The sequence below is a fragment of the Ranitomeya imitator genome, chromosome 10 (genome assembly GCF_032444005.1).
Source record: "Ranitomeya imitator isolate aRanImi1 chromosome 10, aRanImi1.pri, whole genome shotgun sequence".
NCBI classification, from domain to species: domain Eukaryota; kingdom Metazoa; phylum Chordata; class Amphibia; order Anura; family Dendrobatidae; genus Ranitomeya; species Ranitomeya imitator.
The window spans coordinates 122,297,634-122,322,113 of NC_091291.1; the positions used below are offsets into that span (position 1 = coordinate 122,297,634).

General features: G+C 45.9%; 1 protein-coding gene across 1 annotated transcript in view; it reads right to left on the reverse strand.

Moving 5' to 3' along the window:
• HTR3B (5-hydroxytryptamine receptor 3B) overlaps positions 1-5,907 on the reverse strand; it is a 34,330-nt gene extending 28,423 nt beyond the window's left edge. Inside the window, exon 1 of the mRNA XM_069743018.1 lies at positions 5,850-5,907. Within this exon, the coding sequence (XP_069599119.1) occupies positions 5,850-5,907 (58 nt within the window). The remainder of the gene's footprint in view (positions 1-5,849) is intronic.
• Positions 5,908-24,480: the final 18,573 nt, after the last annotated feature.

Consider the following 24,480-nt stretch of genomic DNA (forward strand, 5'->3'; position numbering starts at 1 on the left):
CTCCAGTGTATAACTTTCAGCCGCCAGTGTATAACATCCAACCTTTCACCCCTAGTCTATAACATTCGGCTCCTCATCCCTGGTGTATAACATCCGACCTCTCACCCCTAGTGTATAACATCTGGTTCCTCACCCCTCGTGTATAACCTCCGGCCCCTTGCCCCTAGTGTATAACCTCCAGCCACCAGTGTATAACATCCGGCTCCTCACCCCTGGTGTATAACATCCAACCTCTCGCCACTAGTGTATAACATCCGGCTCCTCACCACTGGTGTATAACATCCAAGCTCTCGCCCCTAGTGTAGGACATCCGGCTCCTCACCCCTCAGTGTATAACATCCGGCCCCTCTTCCTGGTGTTTAACATCTGTCCCCTGGTGTATAGCATATGGACCCTCACCCTCCAGTGTATAACCTTCAGCCGCCAGTGTATAACATCCAACCTTTCACCCCTAGTCTATAACATTCGGCTCCTCATCCCTGGTGTATAACATCCGACCTCTCACCCCTAGTGTATAACATCTGGTTCCTCACCCCTCGTGTATAACCTCCGGCCCCTTGCCCCTAGTGTATAACCTCCAGCCACCAGTGTATAACATCCGGCTCCTCACCCCTGGTGTATAACATCCAACCTCTCGCCACTAGTGTATAACATCCGGCTCCTCACCACTGGTGTATAACATCCAAGCTCTCGCCCCTAGTGTAGGACATCCGGCTCCTCACCCCTCAGTGTATAACATCCGGCCCCTCTTCCTGGTGTTTAACATCTGTCCCCTGGTGTATAGCATATGGACCCTCACCCTCCAGTGTATAACCTCCAGCCGCCAGTGTATAACATCCAATCTCTCGCCACTAGTGTATAACAGCCAGCTCCTCACCCATGGTATATAACATCCGACCTCTCACCCCTAGTGTATAACATCCGGTTCCTTACCCCTCGTGTATAACCCCCGGCCCCTTGCCCCTAGTGTATAACCTCCAGCCACCAGTGTATAACATCCGGCTCCTTGCCTCTAGTCTATAACATCCGGCTCCTCACCCCTGGTGTATAACATCCAACCTCTCACCCCTAGTGTATAACATCCGGCTCCTCACCCCTGGTGTATAACATCCAACCTCTTGCCCCTAGTGTATAACATCCGGCTCCTCACCCCTCAGTGTATAACATGCAGCCCCTCTCCCTGGGGTATAACATCTGTCCCCTGGTGTATAGCATCTGGACCCTCATCCCGGTGAATAACATCTGGCTTGTCGTCCTCCCGATGCATAACATCTGGCCCCCTCATCCGCCACCCTCCCTGGTGTATAATATCTGGCCCCACTGCCTCCACTATATTCCAACCAGTCCCTTTGTGCCTCGTGTATATCCTCCGCCCCCCACCTGTCATCTACATTTACTAACGTGACAGATCGGCCGGTGGTTCAGAGCTCACGGATATCGGCGCGGTACTTTAATAGGAGCCACTGAGGTAACAACTCCGTCCATGACATTTCTTCCTCCTGAATCTTCCCCATCACCTGTGAGTGATATTATTGAGAAGTGGAAGGAACCGCAGCAACTCAGCCACAAAGTGGAGACCCCGTAATGTTACAGAGTGGGGGGCCGAGTGCTGAGGTCGGAGCAGAGGGAAGATAAGTCACCAACGCTCTGCGCTAGGACTTAACATTGGTCAGTGTGCAGTCCGTCCATGGGCAGCTTACTGGATAATACGGTCACGGCCGGCCTTAGCTATGTGCGACCTGCGCCATCACACGGGGCGTCATCTGTCAGACTGCAGTGGGGGCGACTTCCCGACTTCCTCCCGTCATTGCCTAAGGGGTAGATGTCCTCCATTTGGCCGCAGGCCCCCAGGACGAGCACACACCTCACACTGACATTTGCGGTATGTATCTGTGACGTAAACCTTCACCATAAAACCTTTTTAGGATGCACATAAAGAGCTAAAAACAAATCGGCTTCTATCCAGTAATCTTAAATGCCTGATTGTTTTTTAAAAGTAATTAAACAGTAATGACCCTTCTTCTCCGGCATCTTCGCTTGATTAATTGCTGAAATGAAAATGAGATTTTTAATCAATTTTTAGGAGATGCTCCTTAAACCCCTGAACTGCAGGATGCACACGTCGCAGAAGTCACCGGAGAGCGGGCAGTGGTGATATAGGTGAGGAGACATGGAGGGAGCAGAGACTTCCCCGGCATGGTAAGACTTCGGTCACATCACATCTGGGGCGTCCGCCGGGAAATCACCCAGGACTGAACCTGAGACATTGACTTACACTTCCAATGTACATACATCATGGATAATAATAACAATAATTTTTATTTATATAGCGCCAACATATTCCGCAGCACTTTACAATTAAGCGGGGACATGTACAGACAATAAATTCGGTACGAGTTAAGACAATTTAAACAGTGACATTAGGGGTGAGATCCCTGCTCGCAAACTTACAATCTACAAGGAAATGGGGGGACACAATAGGTGAAGGCTGTGTGCACACTTTGCTGTTTTTTTGCGTTTTTTTCATGGTTTTTCCCGATAAAAACGCTATAAAACCGCAAAAAAACACGCATACAATAAGCATCCCATCATTTAGAATGAATTCCTCATGTTTTGTGCACATGATGCGTTTTTTTTTACGCAAAAAAAAGCATCGCGGTAAAAAACGCAGCATGTTCATTAATTTTGCGGTTTTTTTTGCGAATTTCCAACTACAAAACACATTGGGAAATGTCCAGAAAAAAACACATCAAAAACGCACCAAAAACGCATGCAGATTTCTTGCGGATTTCTTGCAGAAAATTTCAGGTTTTTCTCAGGAATTTTCTGCAAGAAATCCTGAACGTGTGCACATAGCCGAAAAGTGCTTGTTATTTCAGGTCTGGCAATTATAATAAATAGGGAATTTTCATACAAAGCTGCATGATCCGGTCATCAGCCCGTGTGTTTAAGTGCAATAGTCAAGTATCAAGTGCAGTTATCGTGTGCATGGAGGGTGTGGAGTCAGATGAATAGTAGGGTGCAGATTCACATGCAGATAATATTTGGAAGGAGGGAACAGGACAAAGTTAGTTTACTGAGTAGTTGATGTGGTAGGCTTGTTTGAAGAGATGGGTTTTTAAAGCGCGCTTGAATAAGTCGGGGCTAGGTATCAGTCTGATCGTCTGGGGAAGTGCATTCCAGAGAGCTGGCGCAGCACGAGAGAAGTCTTGGAGACGGAGGTGCGAGGTTCGGATTACGGGGGATGTTAGTCTTAGGTCATTTGTAGAACGGAGGGCATGTGTAGGGCGATAGACGGAGATGAGAGAGGAGATATAAGGCGGTGCAGAACTGTGGAGAGCTTTGTGGGTGAGAGAGATGAGTTTATACTGGACCCTGTAGCGAATGGGTAGCCAGTGTAATGACTGGCACAAGATGGAGGCATCGGTGAAGCAGCTGGACAGAAACATGACCCTGGCTGCCGCATTCAAGATGGATTGGAGAGGAGAAAGTTTGGAAAGAGGGAGACCGATCAGAAGAGAGTTGCAGTAGTCCAGATGAGAATGAATAAGAGCGACAGTAAGAGTCTTAGCAGTTTCAACGGTGAGAAAAGGTCGGATTCTGGAGATGTTTTTAAGATGCAGGTGACAGGAGCGAGTGAGTGATCGGATATAGGGAGTAAAGGAACGTTCGGTGTCAAATATGACCCCAAGACAGTGGGCATGTTGCTGGGGAGTTATGGTTGAACCCTCCAGGGTAATTTCGATGTTGGGTAGAGTGAGGTTAGTAGAAAGGAGAAACACAAGTAGTTCCGTTTTGGAGAGATTTAGTTTCAGGTAGAGGGAGGACATGATGTTAGAGACAGCAGACAGACAATCCTTGGTATTTTGAATTAGAGTGGGGGTGATGTCGGGGGAAGAAGTGAATAATTTGGTATCATCAGCATAGAGATGATACTGGAACCCAAATCTGCTGATTGTTTGTCCAATAGGGGCAGTGTATAGAGAGAAGAGGAGGGGGCCTAGGACTGAGCCCTGCGGAACCCCCGATAGTAAGAGGACGAGGAGAGGAAGAGGAGCTGGCAAAAGATACAGTGAAGGAGCAGTCAGAGAGGTAGGAGGAGAACCAGGAGAGGGCTGTGTCCTTGAGGCCTATGGAGTGGAGCATGGTGAGGAAGAGCTGGTGATCCACAGTGTCAAATGCGGCAGAGAGATCCAGGAGAATCAGCAGAGAGCAATGACCTTTGGATTTAGCTGTTATTAGGTCATTAGAGACTTTAGTGAGGGCAGTTTCAGTGGAGTGTAAAGAGCGGAAACCAGATTGTATGCGGTCAAGAAGAGAGTTATCCGAGATATAGCGGATGAGATGGGAGTGGACCAAGCGTTCCAGGAGTTTAGAGATGAAGGAAAGGTTAGAGACAGGTCTGTAGTTAGCCGTGCAGTTCTGGTCCAGGGATGGCTTTTTAAGTAAAGGGGTAATGATGGCATGTTTAAATGAGGAGGGAAAGATACCTGAAGAAAAAGAGAAGTTAAATATTTTAGTCAGGTGAGTGGTGCCACTGGTGACAGAGAATGCAGGATATGTGAAGGAATGGGGTCACTATTGCAGGTTGTAGGCCGAGCAGAAGTGAGGAGCTTGGAAACTTCTTCTTCTGAAACAGGCTCAAAGATGTCTAGTGAGCCTGAGGTGCGGAAGGAAAGGGGATCCAGGCACTGAGGAGATTGGGCTGAGATATTCTGATGGATGTGGTTGATTTTTTTCTGAGAAATAAGAGGCCAGATCGTCACCGCTGATGTTGGTGATGGGGGCCTGTACTTTAGGTTTCAGGAGGGAGTTTAAGGTTTCAAAAAGTCATTTTGGGTTGTTGGAGAGTGAGGTGATGAGGGTGGTGAAGTAGGATTGTTTGGCCAGAGAAAGGGCAGAGTTATAGGTTTTGAGCATGAACTTATAGTGAATGAAGTCTTCTGCTAAGAGAGATTTTTTCCACTGCCGCTCTGCACACCTTGAGCAGCGCTGAAAAAAGCGTGTTTGCATAGTGTGCCAGGGCTGCCGTTGTCTGTGTCGGGTCTTTCTGCGTGTAGAAGGTGCTGCTTCATCCAGGGCATTCTTCAGTGTAATATTGAAGTGTGACAATGCTAAGTCTGGACAGGAGAGGGAGGAGATGGGGGCTAGAGATGTGTGGAGGTTGTCCACAAGCTGCTGGGTATTAATGGTACGTGTATTCCGATAAGTGTGGTAAGTGGGGGTGTCCCGGGTGATGAGACAATTCTTGACAGAGAAGGAAAGAAGGTCGTGGTCCAAGAGCGGGAGAGGGGAGTTAGTAAAGTTATGCAGCGATCCGGGACAGGAGAAAATCAGGTCCAGAGTATTCCCGTCCTCATGCGTAGGAGAATTAGTAAACTGTGAGAGGCCGAATGAAGAAGTTAGAGAGAGAAGATGAGAGGCAGATTGGGAGAGGGGATCATTGATGGGGATGTTAAAGTCTCCCATGATGAGGGCAGGGATGTCACAGGATAGAAAGTGAGTAAGCCAGGTGGTAAAGTGGTCTAGAAACTGGCAGGAGGAGCCCAGAGGGCTACATATACCACGGATATACTGTGGTTGTAAAATATTAAGATGCAATATTTGACTATTAGCTCCTCATAATAATTCATTATCTTGTGTTGCATGGACAAATTAAAGGGGTTGTCAATTTTCTTTACTGAAATGTTTGGCTAAAATTAATTTATGCAGTTGGGTTTGATTCAACATTTTGCACCGTTTCCCTTCTAGAGCGTCTGTGTTGCACTGTCTATTCCTGGATGAAGAATGGGTTAACTGAGAACCTGTCAGTGGGCTCATTCTGACAATCCATGAGAACCAACTCTCACCTCTTGGAATACCCAACTCCTCTTTTGAGTAACCGTCCCGGTGCGCCCTCTCACTCATGTCGCAAGAATGATGTCATGCAAGAATGGCTAATCAAAGGAAAAGCCTGGAATGCTCGGAGGTTGGAGGCAGATCTCAGGGATCCCATCTGATGGCCATAGATTACTAACTTGGCCAAAGGACTCTCTAACTCACTGTGTAATGCTTCATTTCTCCTATGGTGGCGCTGCAGATCAACTGAACGATCTCTGGCAGAATCCCTGACAGACATCAGGTCATTGGGGATCTCAGAAGCAAGACATGCTGTGGGCAGCTTATCATTGAAGCACGATTCTATGCAGATGTATGTGTCTCCATGGTTACAGAATACACAAAGTGTCATTCTACATTCTATATTTCCTCTACTTTTTGCAAAATCAGATTTGGCAGGAGCAGCATTCACAAACTAGTTGGATATTTTTTTATTATAAATGTCTTAGCTTTTTTTAATTAATTTTTGATGCACTGAAGCAATGTAGATGGACATATCATTTAAAGGGGAATTATCATCAAGTAAAAAGTGCCCAGTTTTTTATTTTATTCCATTCCCGTTGCTCTCACTGAGTATTACTTTTTTTGCGTTTTTAAAATCCAACGTAAGGAACCAGAGATATAGGCTTTTCCGTTTAGTGCTAATTCTTATGGTACTTACTAAGAGGGCGTGGCTCACAGATCCTCTGGGGCGTGTCTTTATGCTGCCCTGCATAATGACCCTGTGAGCCACGCCCCCTTAGTGCAGACCATACACATTTTCATCAGATACAAAGGCTCGTATTTCGGGAACCGTATGGCGGATTTAAAAAATACAAAAAGCGGAAAACTCAGAGGAGCAGTGGGAATAAAAGTAGAAAAAAAAAACTGGACACTTTTGATCTAGTGACAGGTCTCCTTTAAGATGCAAACAGTATACCTTATAGGAAATGAGTGTAGTATTATCTTACAATAATATTGTTATTAATATTATTTAGTTATTTAATTTGTTAACATTTATTTTTTCATATTTTTTTTAATGTTTTCGAAGTCATGTAATAGGTGAGTAACACATCTAGCCGGCTTCTGAGAATCCGAGACAGTCAATCAATTCACTTGGCCCAATTACTTGGAAAGATTGTAATGGTAAACAGATTATAACAAAGCTAAATGCAGCGGTGTGAGCGCACAGACACTGCCACGTTGTAAGCGAGGCACGCAATCTCAGCCGTAACTAGGAAAACAACATGAAATCGATCGGAGAAGAAAATCATTGCACATAACGTCTGAGATTTGATTTAGCGCTGAGTAGATTATTACTGATAATTTGAAAACTTTAAATCAGTTTAGGGACTCACTGCCATTTTCTCGTTTGAAGCCGATCACCAACTCGAGAGTCCGTCACGTTAACATCAGGGACCGGTTATTGATGTGCTGCATAGTATACATGACATAACTGGACTTGTACAAGGGCCATTTCATGTAGATATACCTGGAGTCCAAGGGGCGCCGCTGCAAAATTTGGGCCTCGGCCCACCTGCATGTTGGAGATATGTTTGTGCCCTTGTCGTGTTCTAGATCCTATAAATAAATAGGTGTTCGCCCCCCATGTAGTAATGTCTCCTGTCCTGCATCCTTCCTGTAATAAATTCTCTCATCCTTACCGCTTCTTGTAATAATGTCCCCCATATTTACCCCTTCTTGTAATAATGTCTTCCATCCAGAGCCCCTTCCAGCAATACTATCCCCATCCTGGCCCCTTTCTGTAATAATCTCCTGCATCCTATATTAATGTTCCCCATCCGGAGCCCCTTCCAGTAATAATGTCCACATCCTGGCTCCTTCCAGTAATAATGCCCCCATCCTGGACCCTATCCTATACTAATGCCCCCATCCTGGACCCTATCCTATAATGCCCCCATCCTGGACCCTATCCTACAAAAAAGCCCCCATCCTGAACCCCATCCTATAATAATGCCCCCATCCTGAACCCTATCCTATAATAATGCCCCCATCCTGGACTGCATCCTATAATAATACCCCCATCCTGGACCCCATCCTATAATAATGCCCCCATCCTGAACCCCATCCTATAATAATGCCCCCATCCTGAACCCTATCCTATAATAATGCCCCCATTCTGGACACCATCCTATAATAATACCCCCATCCTGGACCCCATCCTATAATAATGCCCCCATCCTGGACCTAATCCTATAATAATGCCCCCATCCTGGACCCCATCCCATAATAATGCTCCCATCCTGAACCCCATCCTATAATAATGCCCCCATCCTGGACCCCATCCTAAAATAATGCCCCGCATCCTGGACCCCATCTTATAATAATGCCCCCATCCTGAACCCTATCCTATAATAATGCCCCCATTCTGGACCCCATCCTATAATACCCCTATCCTGGACCACATCCTATAATAATGGCCCCATCCTGAACCCATCCTATAATAATGCCCCCATCCTGGACCCCATCCTAAAATAATGCCCCTATCCTGGACCACATCCTATAATAATGCCCCCATCCGATAATAATGCCCCCATCCTGGACCACATCCTATAATAATTCCCCCATCCTGAACCCATCATATAATAATGCCCCCATCCTGGACCCCATCCTAAAATAATGCCCCTTTCCTGGACCACATCCTATAATAATGCCCCCATCCTGAACCCCATCCTATAATAATGCCCCCATCCTGAACCCCATCCTATAATAATGCCCCCATCCTGAACCCCATCCTATATTAATTCCCCCCCATCCTTTCTTCTGCAGTACATTTGTAAAGCAACAAATACTTATTCTTACCTTCCCTGCTCCCATGACATATGGCATCTTCCTCTATAGCTGGAGCAGAAGCCTGCAGTTGATTTTGGGAGCTGAGATCCCAATCTGCACATGTGCCCATTTTCACACAGTCCACCGCAGTGAAAATGATAGGAAGTGTAGGGACTCCACCAACATTTTATTAAAGCTTGGGGCCTGCGGCAACCTCGCACTGCCGAACACCCCCTCCTCCCAGCTCGGGGTCCGCAGCATCACCCCACTCCTATCACTGCCACCGGTGCCATGATCCTGCAGTAGTGACTCAGCCTCCCGGGAACCCGCTCCACCGCAGCCGCCCTCAAAGTGTGATACCGAAAAATCGGACTATAAGACGGACCACTATTTTATGAAAAACTATTTTTTCCTATTTTCCACCCCAACATTTGGGGAGCGTTTTATGGTCCGGTGCATCTTACAGTCCGCAAAATGAGGACATTTTTTGGCCACATGAACATTTCAATAAAATGCAATAAGAAGCATCATATCTACCTAAAAATTTTATCAGTAAAAACCTAGCCCCATACCCCAACAAATTAAAACGTTATGGGTCTCAGAAAATTGCCACTAAAGCACTTTTTGTTCTTTTTTTTTTACAAAAACTTAAAAAAACGATTGTGAAATTGAACTGTTTTTGCAATTTCAACGCACTTGGAATTTTTTTTTTCCTGTTTTCCAGTACACTTTGAGGTCAAATGAATAGCGCCATTTAAAAGTACAACTCGTCCTGCAAAAAAAAAAAAACCCTTATACGGCTATATTGACGGAAATATAAAAAGGTTATGGCTCTGGGAAGAGGGGGGAGGAACAAACAAAAATGAAAAAAAAAAAAAAGGAAAATGGCCTGAGGGTCAAGGGGTCAAAATCCAGCGTCCCCCCAATCCTTCATTTCCTTGACATCTTATTCTGAAGACCCCTATTCACATGAGTTAGTTGTCAGCAGGGCTCGCTGTTTGTTTCAATAGGCAGAAGAAAGTGGGCCGTTGTCAGACCCCTCGGAGGTTAGTTTATCTCATCCGGTAACAAAGGGTCGGCCATTTTGAATTCCAATGGTGGGCAAACCTTTCCCATTTGAGGACATTGGTCGCTTTGGGTTTTTCGTGACTTATCTAATGACTATTGATGGCTGTAGTCAAAATCGGTGATGGAAGCTCCAACACGGAGAAGGACGGGGGTCATCTCTCCAAAAAGAGGAGACGGTCAATGACAGCCACAGCCGCCTCCGACCATGTCTCCGTTATGATTTACCAGAAATAATATCTGGTTGCACATTAGGGGACGGTCATTAAAAATCACAAATGCAATTTTAATACACAAATGTGATTATCGGCCTGGAAAGCTCAGCCGGCATCGACGAGGGATAAGTACCTGATTAACATTTGCTATTATTCATGATCACATTTTCTTTCATTTTTATTGGAGACCCCTCCCCAACCCCCACCCCCATGGGAATAATGATTTAACTACACATTATTCCTATTTATTCCTAGTTATGTTGCATTAACCTTGAAAAATATACTGGGCTCAGTTCTAATTAAGTCAGCGTGGTAAGGGTCAATGATTACCAAATAATGGAGACAGCGCTAAGTACATTCAATCAATGCTAACTGTGTGTACGGGAAGGGGAGCTGACGTCTCCAGCGCATGGGAAGACGACGAACCCTACAGCTAATTAGGAAAAAATACAAAACTAAACATGGGTTTACAGAAAAAGATATATCCACCTCTACTGGGGGTCCTACCGCCATACTGGACACGGTATATCAGAGGAGCTATGCTAGCACTTGGGTAGTAGGGGCCTCGAAAATCCACTCTGGGAGTGAGGAGGTTGTCACATGAAAACGGTATTCCGTGCCAAGTCTCATTACCAACCGTGATGTCCATCAGCTAAAAGTGAAATCTCGGAGACTTTTCTCTAGGACTTTTATGTGTTTTTTATTCAATTTCATGCAGTATTTGAGCGAAACACAGAAATAGAAACACATAACGGGGATTTGTTGTCTCCCTAAGTCACAATTTAATTGTCTCCTCCATACATCTGTGACCTCGTCTCCCGGTACTTTCCTGCACGCAACCTCCGATCCTCACAAGATCTCCTTCTCTACTCCCCTCTTATCTCCTCTTCCCACAATCGCATACAAGATTTCTCTCGCCCATCACCCCTACTCTGGAACTCTCTACCACAGGGGTCCCCAACTCCAGTCCTCAAGAGCCACCAACAGGTCGTGTTTTCAGGATTTCCTTAGTATGGCCCAGGTGATGGAATTGTTGCCTTTCTAGATGATGGAATTCTCACCTGGGCAATACTAAGGAAATCCTGAAAACATGATCTGTTGGTTGCTCTTGAGGACCGAACTTGGGGAACACTGCTCTACCACAACATATCAGACTCTTGCCTACTGTGGAAACCTTCAAAAGGCACCTGGAGACCCACCTCTTCCGACAAGCCTACAACCTGCAGTAACTACCGATCAACCAAACCGCTGCATGACCAGCTCTACCCTCACCTACTGTATCCTCACCCATCCCTTGTAGATTGTGAGCCCTCGCCGGCAGGGTCATCTCTCCTTGGGGACCAGTCGTGACTTGTTTTGTTCCAGACAATTGTACTTGTTTTTTATTATGTATACCCCTCCTCACATGTAAATCGCCTTGGAATCTTCATTGTGCATCTCCTAATCCATGCTCTGCTACGTTTTCACAGAAAGTCTATTAATCTACTCCACTCTGCTATAATGCTGGTCTCTGCTACCTCTCCATAGTGAGGATCTTAATCTTCTCCTCTTTGTTACATTGCTGAGCTCTGCTACCTCTCCACAGTAAGTCTCTAAACCTACTCCACTCTGTTACATCGCTGGGCTCTGCTGTTTCTCCATAGTAAGTCTCCTAACCTACTGCATTCTGTTACATCACTGGGCTCTGCTACTTTTCTATAGTGAATCTCTTAACCTGCTCCACCCTGCTACATCTCTGGACTCTGCTACTTCTCTATAGATGGAGTCATTATATGAGGATGGGGGTTATTATTACAAGAAGGGGCCAGGAAAAGGGACATTATTACAGGATAAGGGACTTTACTACAGATAGGGGCCAGTATGGGGGGGGGGGGGGGGGCATTATTACAGGATGTGGTACAGAAAGAGGCCAAGATGGAGAAAATTATTACAGAGAGGGCCACAATGAGGGACGTTATTACCGGATTGGGGCCAGGATGATGGACATTACTACAAAAAGGGTCCAGGACAGGGGAAAATATTACAGGATGGGGTTCGGGACAAGAGATATTACTACAGAAAGGGGCCAGGATTGGTGGACATTATTACAGAAAGGAGCCAGGACGTGGGGCATTATTACAGGATGTGGTTCAAGGACAAGAGACATTACTACAGAAAGAGGCCAGGATGGAGGAAATTATTACAGAAAGGGCCAGAATGGGGGATTTTATTTCAGGATGGGGGCCAGGACGAGGAACATTACTGCAAAAAGGGGACAATATTTGTTATGGCTGGCAATCAGGCAACACAGCGTGCAGTAATCAGCGCACATACAGAGATCTGGCAATAACCAAAAACAATAGGACAAGCTCTGAGACGTGGAATCTCTGTAGACTGCAGTACCTGATCTATCCTCACACAACTATAAGCAGCAGTGGATTGCGCCTAACAACTACCTATGCAACTCGGCACTGCCTGAGGAGCTGACTAGCCTGCAGATAGAAATACAAGCCTGACTTACCTCAGAGAAATACCCCAAAGGAATAGGCAGCCCCCCACATATAATGACTGTTAGCAAGATGAAAAGACAAACGTAGGAATGAAATAGATTCAGCAAAGTGAGGCCCGATATTCTAGACAGAGCGAGGATAGCAAAGAGAACTATGCAGTCTACAAAAAACCCTAAAACGAAAACCACGCAAAGGGGCAAAAAGACCCACCGTGCCGAACTAACAGCACGGCGGTGCACCCCTTTGCTTCTCAGAGCTTCCAGCAAAAGTTAATAGCAAGCTGGACAGAAAAAACAGAAAACAAACTAGAAGCACTTATCTAGCAGAGCAGCAGGCCCAAGGAAAGATGCAGTAGCTCAGATCCAACACTGGAACATTGACAAGGAGCAAGGAAGACAGACTCAGGTGGAGCTAAATAGCAAGGCAGCCAACGAGCTCACCAAAACACCTGAGGGAGAAAGCCCAGAGACTGCAATACCACTTGTGACCACAGAAGTGAACTCATCCACAGAATTCACAACAGTACCCCCCCCTTGAGGAGGGGTCACCGAACCCTCACCAGAACCCCCAGGCCGACCAGGATGAGCCACATGAAAGGCACGAACAAGATCTGGGGCATGGACATCAGAGGCAAAAACCCAGGAATTATCTTCCTGAGCATAACCCTTCCATTTGACCAGATACTGGAGTTTCCGTCTAGAGACACGAGAATCCAAAATCTTCTCCACAATATACTCCAATTCCCCCTCCACCAAAACAGGGGCAGGAGGCTCCACAGATGGAACCATAGGTGCCACGTATCTCCTCAACAACGACCTATGGAATACATTATGTATGGAAAAGGAGTCTGGGAGGGTCAGACGAAAAGACACCGGATTGAGAATCTCAGAAATCCTATACGGACCAATAAAACGAGGTTTAAATTTAGGAGAGGAAACCTTCATAGGAATATGACGAGAAGATAACCAAACCAGATCCCCAACACGAAGTCGGGGTCCCACACGGCGTCTGCGATTAGCGAAAAGCTGAGCCTTCTCCTGGGACAAGGTCAAATTGTCCACCACCTGAGTCCAGATCTGCTGCAACCTGTCCACCACAGAATCCACACCAGGACAGTCCGAAGACTCAACCTGTCCTGAAGAGAAACAAGGATGGAACCCAGAATTGCAGAAAAATGGAGAGACCAAGGTAGCCGAGCTGGCCCGATTATTAAGGGCGAACTCAGCCAACGGCAAAAATGACACCCAATCATCCTGGTCAGCGGAAACAAAACATCTCAGATATGTTTCCAAGGTCTGATTGGTTCGTTCGGTCTGGCCATTAGTCTGAGGATGGAAGGCCGAGGAGAAAGATAGGTCAATGCCCATCCTACCACAAAAGGCTCGCCAGAACCTCGAGACAAACTGGGAACCTCTGTCAGAAACAATATTCTCAGGAATGCCATGTAAACGAACCACATGCTGGAAGAACAAAGGCACCAAATCAGAGGAGGAAGGCAATTTAACCAAGGGCACCAGATGGACCATTTTAGAAAAGCGATCACAGACCACCCAAATGACCGACATTTTTTGAGAAACGGGAAGGTCAGAAATGAAATCCATCGAAATATGTGTCCAAGGCCTCTTCGGGACCGGCAAGGGCAAAAGCAACCCACTGGCACGTGAACAGCAGGGCTTAGCCCTAGCACAAATTCCACAGGACTGCACAAAAGCACGCACATCCCGTGACAGAGATGGCCACCAGAAGGATCTAGCAACCAACTCCCTGGTACCAAAGATTCCTGGATGACCGGCCAGCACCGAACAATGAAGTTCAGAGATAACTTTACTAGTCCACCTATCAGGGACGAACAGTTTCTCGGCCGGACAACGATCAGGTTTATTAGCCTGAAATTTCTGCAACACTCTCCGCAAATCAGGGGAGATGGCAGACACAATGACTCCTTCCTTGAGGATACTCGCCGGCTCAGATAACCCCGGAGAGTCGGGCACAAAACTCCTAGACAGAGCATCCGCCTTCACATTTTTAGAGCCCGGAAGGTATGAAACCACAAAATCAAAACGAGCAAAAAATAACGACCAACGGGCCTGTCTAGGATTCAAGCGCTTGGCAGACTCAAGATAAGTAAGGTTCTTATGATCAGTCAAAACCACCACGCGATGCTTAGCACCCTCAAGCCAATGACGCCACTCCTCGAATGCCCACTTCATGGCCAGCAACTCTCGGTTGCCCACATCATAATTACGCTCAGCAGCAGAAAATTTCCTGGAAAAGAAAGCACATGGTTTGAACACTGAGCAACCAGAACCTCTCTGTGACAAAACCGCCCCTGCACCAATCTCAGAAGCATCAACCTCGACCTGGAACGGAAGAGAAACATCAGGTTGACACAACACAGGGGCACAGCAGAAACGACGCTTCAACTCCTGAAAAGCTTCCACGGCAGCAGAAGACCAATTAACCAAATCAGCACCCTTCTTGGTCAAATCGGTCAATGGTCTGGCAATGCTAGAAAAATTACAGATGAAGCGACGATAAAAATTAGCAAAGCCCAGGAATTTCTGCAGACTTTTTAGAGATGTCGGCTGAGTCCAATCCTGGATGGCCTGAACCTTAACCGGATCCATCTCGATAGTAGAAGGGGAAAAGATGAACCCCAAAAATGAAACTTTCTGCACACCGAAGAGACACTTTGATCCCTTCACGAACAAGGAATTAGCACGCAGTACCTGGAAAACCATTCTGACTTGCTTCACATGAGACTCCCAATCATCAGAGAAGATCAAAATGTCATCCAAGTAAACAATCAAGAATTTATCCAGATACTCACGGAAAATGTCATGCATAAAAGACTGAAAAACAGATGGAGCATTGGCAAGTCCAAACGGCATCACCAGATACTCAAAATGACCCTCGGGCGTATTAAATGCCGTTTTCCATTCATCTCCTTGCCTGATTCTCACCAGATTATACGCACCACGAAGATCTATCTTGGTGAACCAACTAGCCCCCTTAATCCGAGCAAACAAGTCAGAAATCAATGGCAAGGGATACTGAAACTTAACAGTGATCTTATTAAGAAGGCGGTAATCAATACACGGTCTTAGCGAACCATCCTTCTTGGCTACAAAAAAGAACCCTGCTCCCAATGGTGACGACGATGGGCGAATATGTCCCTTCTCCAGGGACTCCTTCACATAACTGCGCATAGCGGTGTGTTCAGGTACGGACAAATTAAATAAACGACCCTTAGGGAATTTACTACCAGGAATCAAATCGATAGCACAATCACAATTCCTATGCGGAGGTAGGGCATCAGACTTGGACTCTTCAAATACATCCTGAAAGTCCGACAAGAACTCTGGGATGTCAGAAGGAATGGATGACGAAATAGACAAAAATGGAACATCACCATGTACTCCCTGACAACCCCAGCTGGTTACCGACATAGAGTTCCAATCCAATACTGGATTATGGGTTTGTAGCCATGGCAACCCCAACACGACCACATCATGCAAATTATGCAGTACCAGAAAGCGAATAACTTCCTGATGTGCAGGAGCCATGCACATGGTCAGCTGGGCCCAGTACTGAGGCTTATTCTTGGCCAAAGGTGTAGCATCAATTCCTCTCAACGGAATAGGACACCGCAAAGGCTCCAAGAAAAATCCACAACGTTTAGCATAATCCAAATCCATCAGATTCAGGGCAGCGCCTGAATCCACAAACGCCATGACAGAATACGATGACAAAGAGCACATTAAGGTAATGGACAAAAGGAATTTGGACTGTACAGTACCAATAACGGCAGAGCTATCGAACCGCCTAGTGCGTTTAGGACAATTAGAAATAGCATGAGTAGAATCACCACAATAGAAACACAGTCTGTTCAGACGTCTGTGTTCTTGCCGTTCTACTTTAGTCATAGTCCTGTCGCACTGCATAGGCTCAGGTTTACTCTCAGACAATACCGCCAGATGGTGCACAGATTTACGCTCGCGCAAGCGACGACCGATCTGAATGGCCAAGGACATGGACTCATTCAAACCAGCAGGCATAGGAAATCCCACCATTACATCCTTAAGAGCTTCAGAGAGACCCTTTCTGAACAAAGCCGCTAGTGCAGATTCATTCCACAGAGTGAGTACTGACCACTTTCTAAATTTCTGACAATATACTTCTATATCATCCTGACCCTGGCATAAAGCCAGCAGATTTTTCTCAGCCTGATCCACTGAATTAGGCTCATCGTAAAGCAATCCGAGCGCCAGGAAAAACGCATCGACACTACTCAATGCAGGGTCTCCTGGCGCAAGAGAAAACGCCCAGTCCTGTGGGTCGCCGCGCAAAAAAGAAATAATAATCAAAACCTGTTGAGTAGGATTACCAGAAGAATGAGGTTTCAAGGCCAAAAATAGCTTACAATTATTTCTGAAGCTCAGGAACTTAGTTCTGTCACCAAAAAACAAATCAGGAATCGGAATTCTTGGTTCTAGCATCGATTTCTGATCAATAGTATCTTGAATCTTTTGTACATTTACAACGAGATTATCCATTGAGGAGCACAGAGCCTGAATATCCATGTCCACAGCTGTGTCCTGAAGCACTCTAATGTCTAGGGGAAAAAAAAGACTGAAGACAGAGCTAAGAAAAAAAAATGATGTCAGGATTTTTTTTTTCCCTCTATTGGGAATCATTGGTATGGCTCCTTTTACTGTTATGGCTGGCAATCAGGCAACACAGCGTGCAGTAATCAGCGCACATACAGAGATCTGGCAATAACCAAAAACAATAGGACGAGCTCTGAGACGTGGAATCTCTGTAGACTACAGTACCTAATCTATCCTCACACAACTATAAGCAGCAGTGGATTGCGCCTAACAACTACCTATGCAACTCGGCACTGCCTGAGGAGCTGACTAGCCTGCAGATAGAAATACAAGCCTGACTTACCTCAGAGAAATACCCCAAAGGAATAGGCAGCCCCCCACATATAATGACTGTTAGCAAGATGAAAAGACAAACGTAGGAATGAAATAGATTCAGCAAAGTGAGGCCCGATATTCTAGACAGAGCGAGGATAGCAAAGAGAACTATGCAGTCTACAAAAAACCCTAAAACGAAAACCACGCAAAGGGGCAAAAAGACCCACCGTGCCGAACTAACAGCACGGCGGTGCACCCCTTTGCTTCTCAGAGCTTCCAGCAAAAGTTAATAGCAAGCTGGACAGAAAAAACAGAAAACAAACTAGAAGCACTTATCTAGCAGAGCAGCAGGCCCAAGGAAAGATGCAGTAGCTCAGATCCAACACTGGAACATTGACAAGGAGCAAGGAAGACAGACTCAGGTGGAGCTAAATAGCAAGGCAGCCAACGAGCTCACCAAAACACCTGAGGGAGAAAGCCCAGAGACTGCAATACCACTTGTGACCACAGAAGTGAACTCATCCACAGAATTCACAACAAATATTACAGGATGGAGGCCAGGACCAGAGACATTACTACAGAAGGTGGCCAAGGATGGAGGACATTATTACAGAAAGGGGCCAAGGATGGAGGACATTATTACAGAAAGGGGCCAGGACACGGGCATTATTACAGAAAAGGGAAAGGTCGGGGACAATATTATATGGGGGGTAAACTCATATGGCTTTATAAGCTCTAGAACCCTACGAGAGCCCATACATCTGACCAACATGCAGGTGGGGGCCCAGGTCCAAAATTTTCAGTAGGCCCAGCAGACTCTAGTTATGCCACTGCCATAGACAAAAGATGCAGTTTTCCATAATCTATATAACAAAAAAATATATATAAAAAACCCACAAGTGATAACACTATATATATATATATATATATATACATACTCTATACTTCATTCATTTTATAGTAGTCAAACTTTTCTCTGAGTTTCCGCACACGACTGGCACATGGCATTGTGGGAAAACACATTGGGTGGTAACACTTCGCTGCTATTCCCGACAGTAAATGGGCTGAATGCACACAAGTGTTGCTTTTATGGCATCGGCCTCCCCTCGCACCGTATAAAACGATCGCCTGGCATGAATATCAATCAGATGACTACCTGCATTAGAGGGCAGAGCGGCAAAAATCATTGCTAATTTACACTAATGCCGTAAGATCCAATTTCTGCTGCCCGTCAACCTGTAACTGAAGAGATTTAACATATTCCAAACCCAATTAAGTCTCATTATTTACTATGAATAGCGTTACCGGGATGATGTCTATGACCAACGTTTTTAGCACAGAGTGGTTTAAATGACTTCGAAGCCACAAAAACAAAGTCATTTAGCGGTTTCTAAGTGTTAGGAGACATATGAGACGCCTCACGGAATATCATAGACATGGGGACGGGTCATTAGCCCGATATAATGTATAGGACTTTCTGAGGTCAGTGCTTACTATGGAGTATTGAATGACGAGTCTGCCCTTGCCGGACACTTTATGGTGTCCCATGTGTCTTCAGGGTCTTCCAACACCCCGACCCCTTGTCTCAGCAGGGTCCTAATTATTTCCCCTTGTAATCTGCATTCTGACATGTGCATAGTAAAGTCTAGAATTGGACCATTTTTTTCCTTGTGCCAAAAGTTTGTCAGGAAAATCAGGAACTTACGATCTGTAAAAGCTGTATGAAAAAAAAAAGCAAAATGTTTCTATCGGAGAAAATCCAGCACTTTATTTCCAGTGTGAGTAAAATCCCAAAATTTTATTGAAAAATCCAAATTAAATACACTGCTCAAAAATTAAAGGGATCACTAAAATCCCACATCCTAGATATCACTGAATGAAATATTCCAGTTCTAAATCTTTATTCATTACATAGTGGAATGTGTTGAGAACAATAAAACCTAAAAATGATCAACATAAATCACAACTAATATCCCACGGAGGTCTGGAGTTGGAATGATGCTCAAAATCAAAGTGGAAAATCAAATTACAGGCTGATCCAACTTCAGTGGAAATGCCTCGACAAGGAAATGATGCTCAGTAGTGTGTGTGGCCTCCACGTGCCTGTGTGACACCCCTACAATGCCTGGGCATGCTCCTGATGAGGCAGCAGATGGTCTCCTGAGCGATCTCCTTCCAGCCCTGGACTAAAGCATCAGTCAGGTTCTGGACAGTCTGTGGTGCAACGTGACGTTGGTGGATGGAGCGAGACATGATGTCGCAGATGTGTTCAATCGGATTCAGGTCTGGGGAATGGGTGGGCCAGTCCATAACTTCAATGTCTTCATCTTGCAGGAACTGACACACTCCAGCCACATGAGGACTGGCATTGTCCTGCATTAGGAGGAACCCAGGGCCAACCGCACCAGCATATTTTCTCACAAGGGGTCTGAGGATCTCATCTCGGTACCTAATGACAGTCAGGCTACATCTGGTGAGCACATAGAGGGATGTGCAGCCCTCCAAAGAAATACCACCCCATACCATTACTGACCCACTGCCAAACCGGTCATGCTGAAGGATGTTGCAGGCAGCAGATCGCTCTCCACAGCGTCTCCAGACTCTGTCACGTCTGTCACATGTGCTCAGTGCAAACCTGCTTTCATTTGTGAAGGGCACAGGGTGCCAGTGGTGAATTTGCCAATCCTGGTGTTCTGTGGCAAATGCCAAGCATCCTGCATGGTGTTGGGCTGTGAGCACAACCCCCATCTGTGGATGTCGGGCACTCAGACCATCCTCATGGAGTCGGTTTCGAACAGTTTGTGCAGACACATGCACATTTGTGGCCTGCTGGAGGTCATTTTGCAGGGCTCTGGCAGTGCTCCTCCTATTCCTCTTTGCACAAAGGCTGAGGTAGCAGTCCTGCTGCTGGGTTGTTGCCCTCCTATGGCCCCCTCCACATCTCCTGGTGTACTGGCCTGTCTCCTGGTAGCACCTCCAGCCTCTGGACACTACGCTGACAGACACAGAAAACCTTCTTGCCACAGCTCGCATTGATGTGCCATCCTGGATGAGCTGCACTACCTGAGCCACTTGTGTGGGTTGTAGAGTCATTCTCATGCTACCATGAGTGTGAAAGCACAACCAACATTCAAAAGTGACCAAAACATCAGCCAGAAAGCAATGGTACTGAGATGTGGTCTGTGGTCCCCACCTGCAGAACCACTCCTTTATTGAAGGTGTCTTGATAATTGCCAATAATTTCCATCTGTTGTCTATTCCATTTGCACAACAGCATGTGAAATTGATTGTCAATCAGTGTTGCTTCCTAAGTGGACTGTTTGATTTCACAGAAGTTTGATTTACCTGGAGTTATATTCTGTTGTTTAAGTGTTCCCTTTTTTGAGCACTGTAGTATACACATAAAAAAATACAGGACATCCTGGAGATAGTAGAAAAACCTACGCGTTTCGAACTGACATTTGCACGTGGTTCTTATTTATGGCCATGAATAAGGATATCCACGCGTTTTGAACCGGCATTTGTGTGTAGTTCTTATTCATGACCATGATTAAGAATCCCTTTGCGCTTCAAATCCAGGACTCGATTTCCAGTGTCAATAAAAACAAAATGTTTTATTGAAACTTCCACATGACCGGGAGATAACAGCAAAAACTTACGCATTTCGATCCAGCATTTGTGTGCAGTTCTTATTCATGATCATGAATAAGATCCCTATGTGTTTCGAACGGCATTTACGTGCAGTTCTATTTCACGGCCATTAAACACACGCATTTTGAACCAGCATTGTGTGTGGTTCTTAGTCATGGCCATAAATAAGAATCCATATGAGTTTTTCATCCAGTGGAACCAGATTTCCAGTGGGAATAAAAACAAAAAAAGTTTATCGAAACATCCAAAATAAAATAGTAGAATCATTAAAAATAAAACAGGACATTCTGTATATAGCAGCAAAAACCATCGCCATTCGAACTAAAATTTGTTCGGTTATTATTCATGACCATTTATAAGAACACCTACGCGTTTTGAACCGGCATTTGTGTGCAGTTCTCATCCATGGTGACGACTAAGATCCCTTACGCGTTTCGAATCCAGCACTTAATTTCCATTGTGAATAAAACCAAAACCTTTTATTGACGTATTCAGATTAAAATAGAAGAATCATTAAACAGGACACCCAATGCTTTTCGAACTGGTATTTGTGTGCATTTTTTGACTTATAGCTATGAGTAAGAACAGCACATAAATGCTGGTTTGAAACGCATAGGTTTTTATTATTATCTAATTTGGTTGTTTCAATGAAAGTTTTTGCATTTAATCAAACTCGAAAACCAAGTGCTGGATTGGAAACGAATAGGGGTTCTTGGTCATGACCATGGATAAGAACTGCACACAAATGCCGGTTCAAAATGTGTCGGTATTCTTATAAATGGCTATGAATAATAACTGTAATGCTGCCGCCATGCAGTATCGAAGAACCTTCACCACGAGGTGCCGGTGGAGTAACAAAAGTTTGCACAAACAGTGTAGCACCGCAGTGCGGCAGCGCAGGCGCCACCAGTTGGCGAGAGAGTGGTCAGATGAGCCGGGTCAGAAACGGTCAGGAAACGCAGTACCAGAGGAAACAGCAACACATGTGGTCAGGTACAAGCCAGAGAAGTCGGAGCCAGTCGGGAGCAGAGAAGCCAGAAATGTGAGACAGTCTAACAAGTCAGAGGTCAAGCCGGGTCAGATAAAGAAGCTTAACCCCCTCATGACCAGACCGGGGAGAGAATAACAAGAAACAAACCCCAGCCTGGATCATGACAATAACCACACACAAATAACAGTTCGAAATTCGAAGGTTTTTTCTACAAGCTACTCGACTATTTCAATTTGGATGTTTCAATAAAAGTTTTTATTCACACTGGAAACTAAGTACTCGATGCAAAGCGCGTAGGCTCCTTAATCTGAGCCATGAGTAAGAACCACACACAAATTTTGGTTTGAAACGCGTAGGTTTGTGATACTATGCTTTTTTAATGTTTATACTATTTTAATTTGGATGTATCAATAAAAGTTTTGGTTTTTATTCACGCTGGAAATCAAGTGCTGGATTTTTACTAACGTTCTAAGTCCCATCCATTCCCTTTTTTTTCTGAGCACTTCCCTCGGATCTATCTAAGCATTTGAGAGCTGAGCTGAAATCACACTTTTTTTTTCTATTTGATAAAGTTTCTGTATAATTTTTTATACAGTTCCAGCATTTGTTTTCCCTGCATTTGTTAAAAATGTGAGTATTTGTCTTTCTGTCTGGAGAGGCTGCACTGCATGGCTTCATTTCTATCACTCCTTAATAAATAAAGCTTCATATTTCATAGACTCGTTCCCCAAATCTACGTGTGATGCTGATAAATATTCCCTGTAACATGGTCCTTGGGTGGAAAATGTAGGTGGAAGAGATCAGGGCCATGGAGGGATGGATTCTTTATCAGTGGAAGCGTTACAGTAGACGACCCCATTCATCCCCTCTCTCTTTACACACTTTTACCCTCCGACAATTTAACATTTGGAAAAGTAAACCAAATGTATAATGGAAATTTAGAAGAATATTTGGCTTTTGTAATGTTCTGTAGTCTGTTCACACCACGGATGACTTGGAGGAGGGTTTACTGAGCGGATACATGGCATGACTGATACACCTTTACACTGGGGTGACCCATCCTGGAGAATCGGGCGAGTGCGATCACAGAGTGAGAAGATGGAAAAAAAATGTCCGAGAAAACTGCACCACAAGCCCCCAACAACCTAATATCATATTCCGATATCTCTGGAGGAAGGCGCAGCTGCTGGGGACAGATTCACTCCGAGAAAAAAGAGCCATGAGCCGAAGATTGTGTGTGAAGACTCATTACACGCGAGATGAATGGAGGACGTCCGGGGACAAGACTCTGCTCCGAGACTCCTGCTGTAATCCAAGAACCCGCGGTCCATCGCTGATGGGAGCGAAGTGCAAAACGGCCAAGGAGGCTGCAGCAGTGTAAAGTCACCGCAAAAAGGAAGAACTCCCTCCTCCGAGTCTAGGATTTTATCAGGGCCCATAAAAAATGGGGCCGGATGTTATGCACCGGGGGGCACTGGGGCAGGATGTTATACACCAGGGGGCGAGGGGCAGGATGTTATACACTAGGGGAAATGGGGCCGGATGTTAGACACCAGGGGGCGAGGGGCAGGATGTTATACACTAGGGGAAATGGGGCCGGATGTTATACACCAGGGGGCGAGGGGCAGGATGTTATACACTAGGGGAAATGGGGCCGGATGTTAGACACCAAGGGGCGAGGGGCAGGATGTTATACACTAGGGGAAATGGGGCCGGATGTTATACACCAGGGGGCAATGGGGCTGGATGTTATACACCGGGGGGCAATGGGGCCGGATGTTATACACCGGGGGGCGATGGGGCCGGATGTTATACACCAGGGGAAATGGGGCCGGATGTTATATACCAGGGGGCAATGAGGCCGGATGTTATACACCCGGGGAAGTGGGGCAGGATGTTATACACCAGGGGGCAATGGGGCCGGATGTTATACACCGGGGGGCGATGGGGCCGGATGTTATACACCAGGGGGCAATGGGGCTGGATGTTATACACCAGGGGGCGATGGGGCTGGATGTTATACACCAGGGGCAATGGGGCAGGATGTTATACACCAGGGGGCGATGGGGCCGGATGTTATACACCAGGGGAAATGGGGCCGGATGTTATATACCAGGGGGCGATGGGGCCGGATGTTATACACCAGGGGCAATGGGGCAGGATGTTATACACCAGGGGGCGATGGGGCCGGATGTTATACACCAGGGGAAATGGGGCCGGATGTTATATACCAGGGGGCAATGAGGCCGGATGTTATACACCCGGGGAAGTGGGGCAGGATGTTATACACCAGGGGGCGATGGGGCCGGATGTTATACACCAGGGGGCAATGGGGCTGGATGTTATACACCAGGGGGCGATGGGGCCGGATGTTATACACCAGGGGCAATGGGGCAGGATGTTATACACCAGGGGGCGATGGGGCCGGATGTTATACACCAGGGGAAATGGGGCCGGATGTTATATACCAGGGGGCGATGGGGCCGGATGTTATA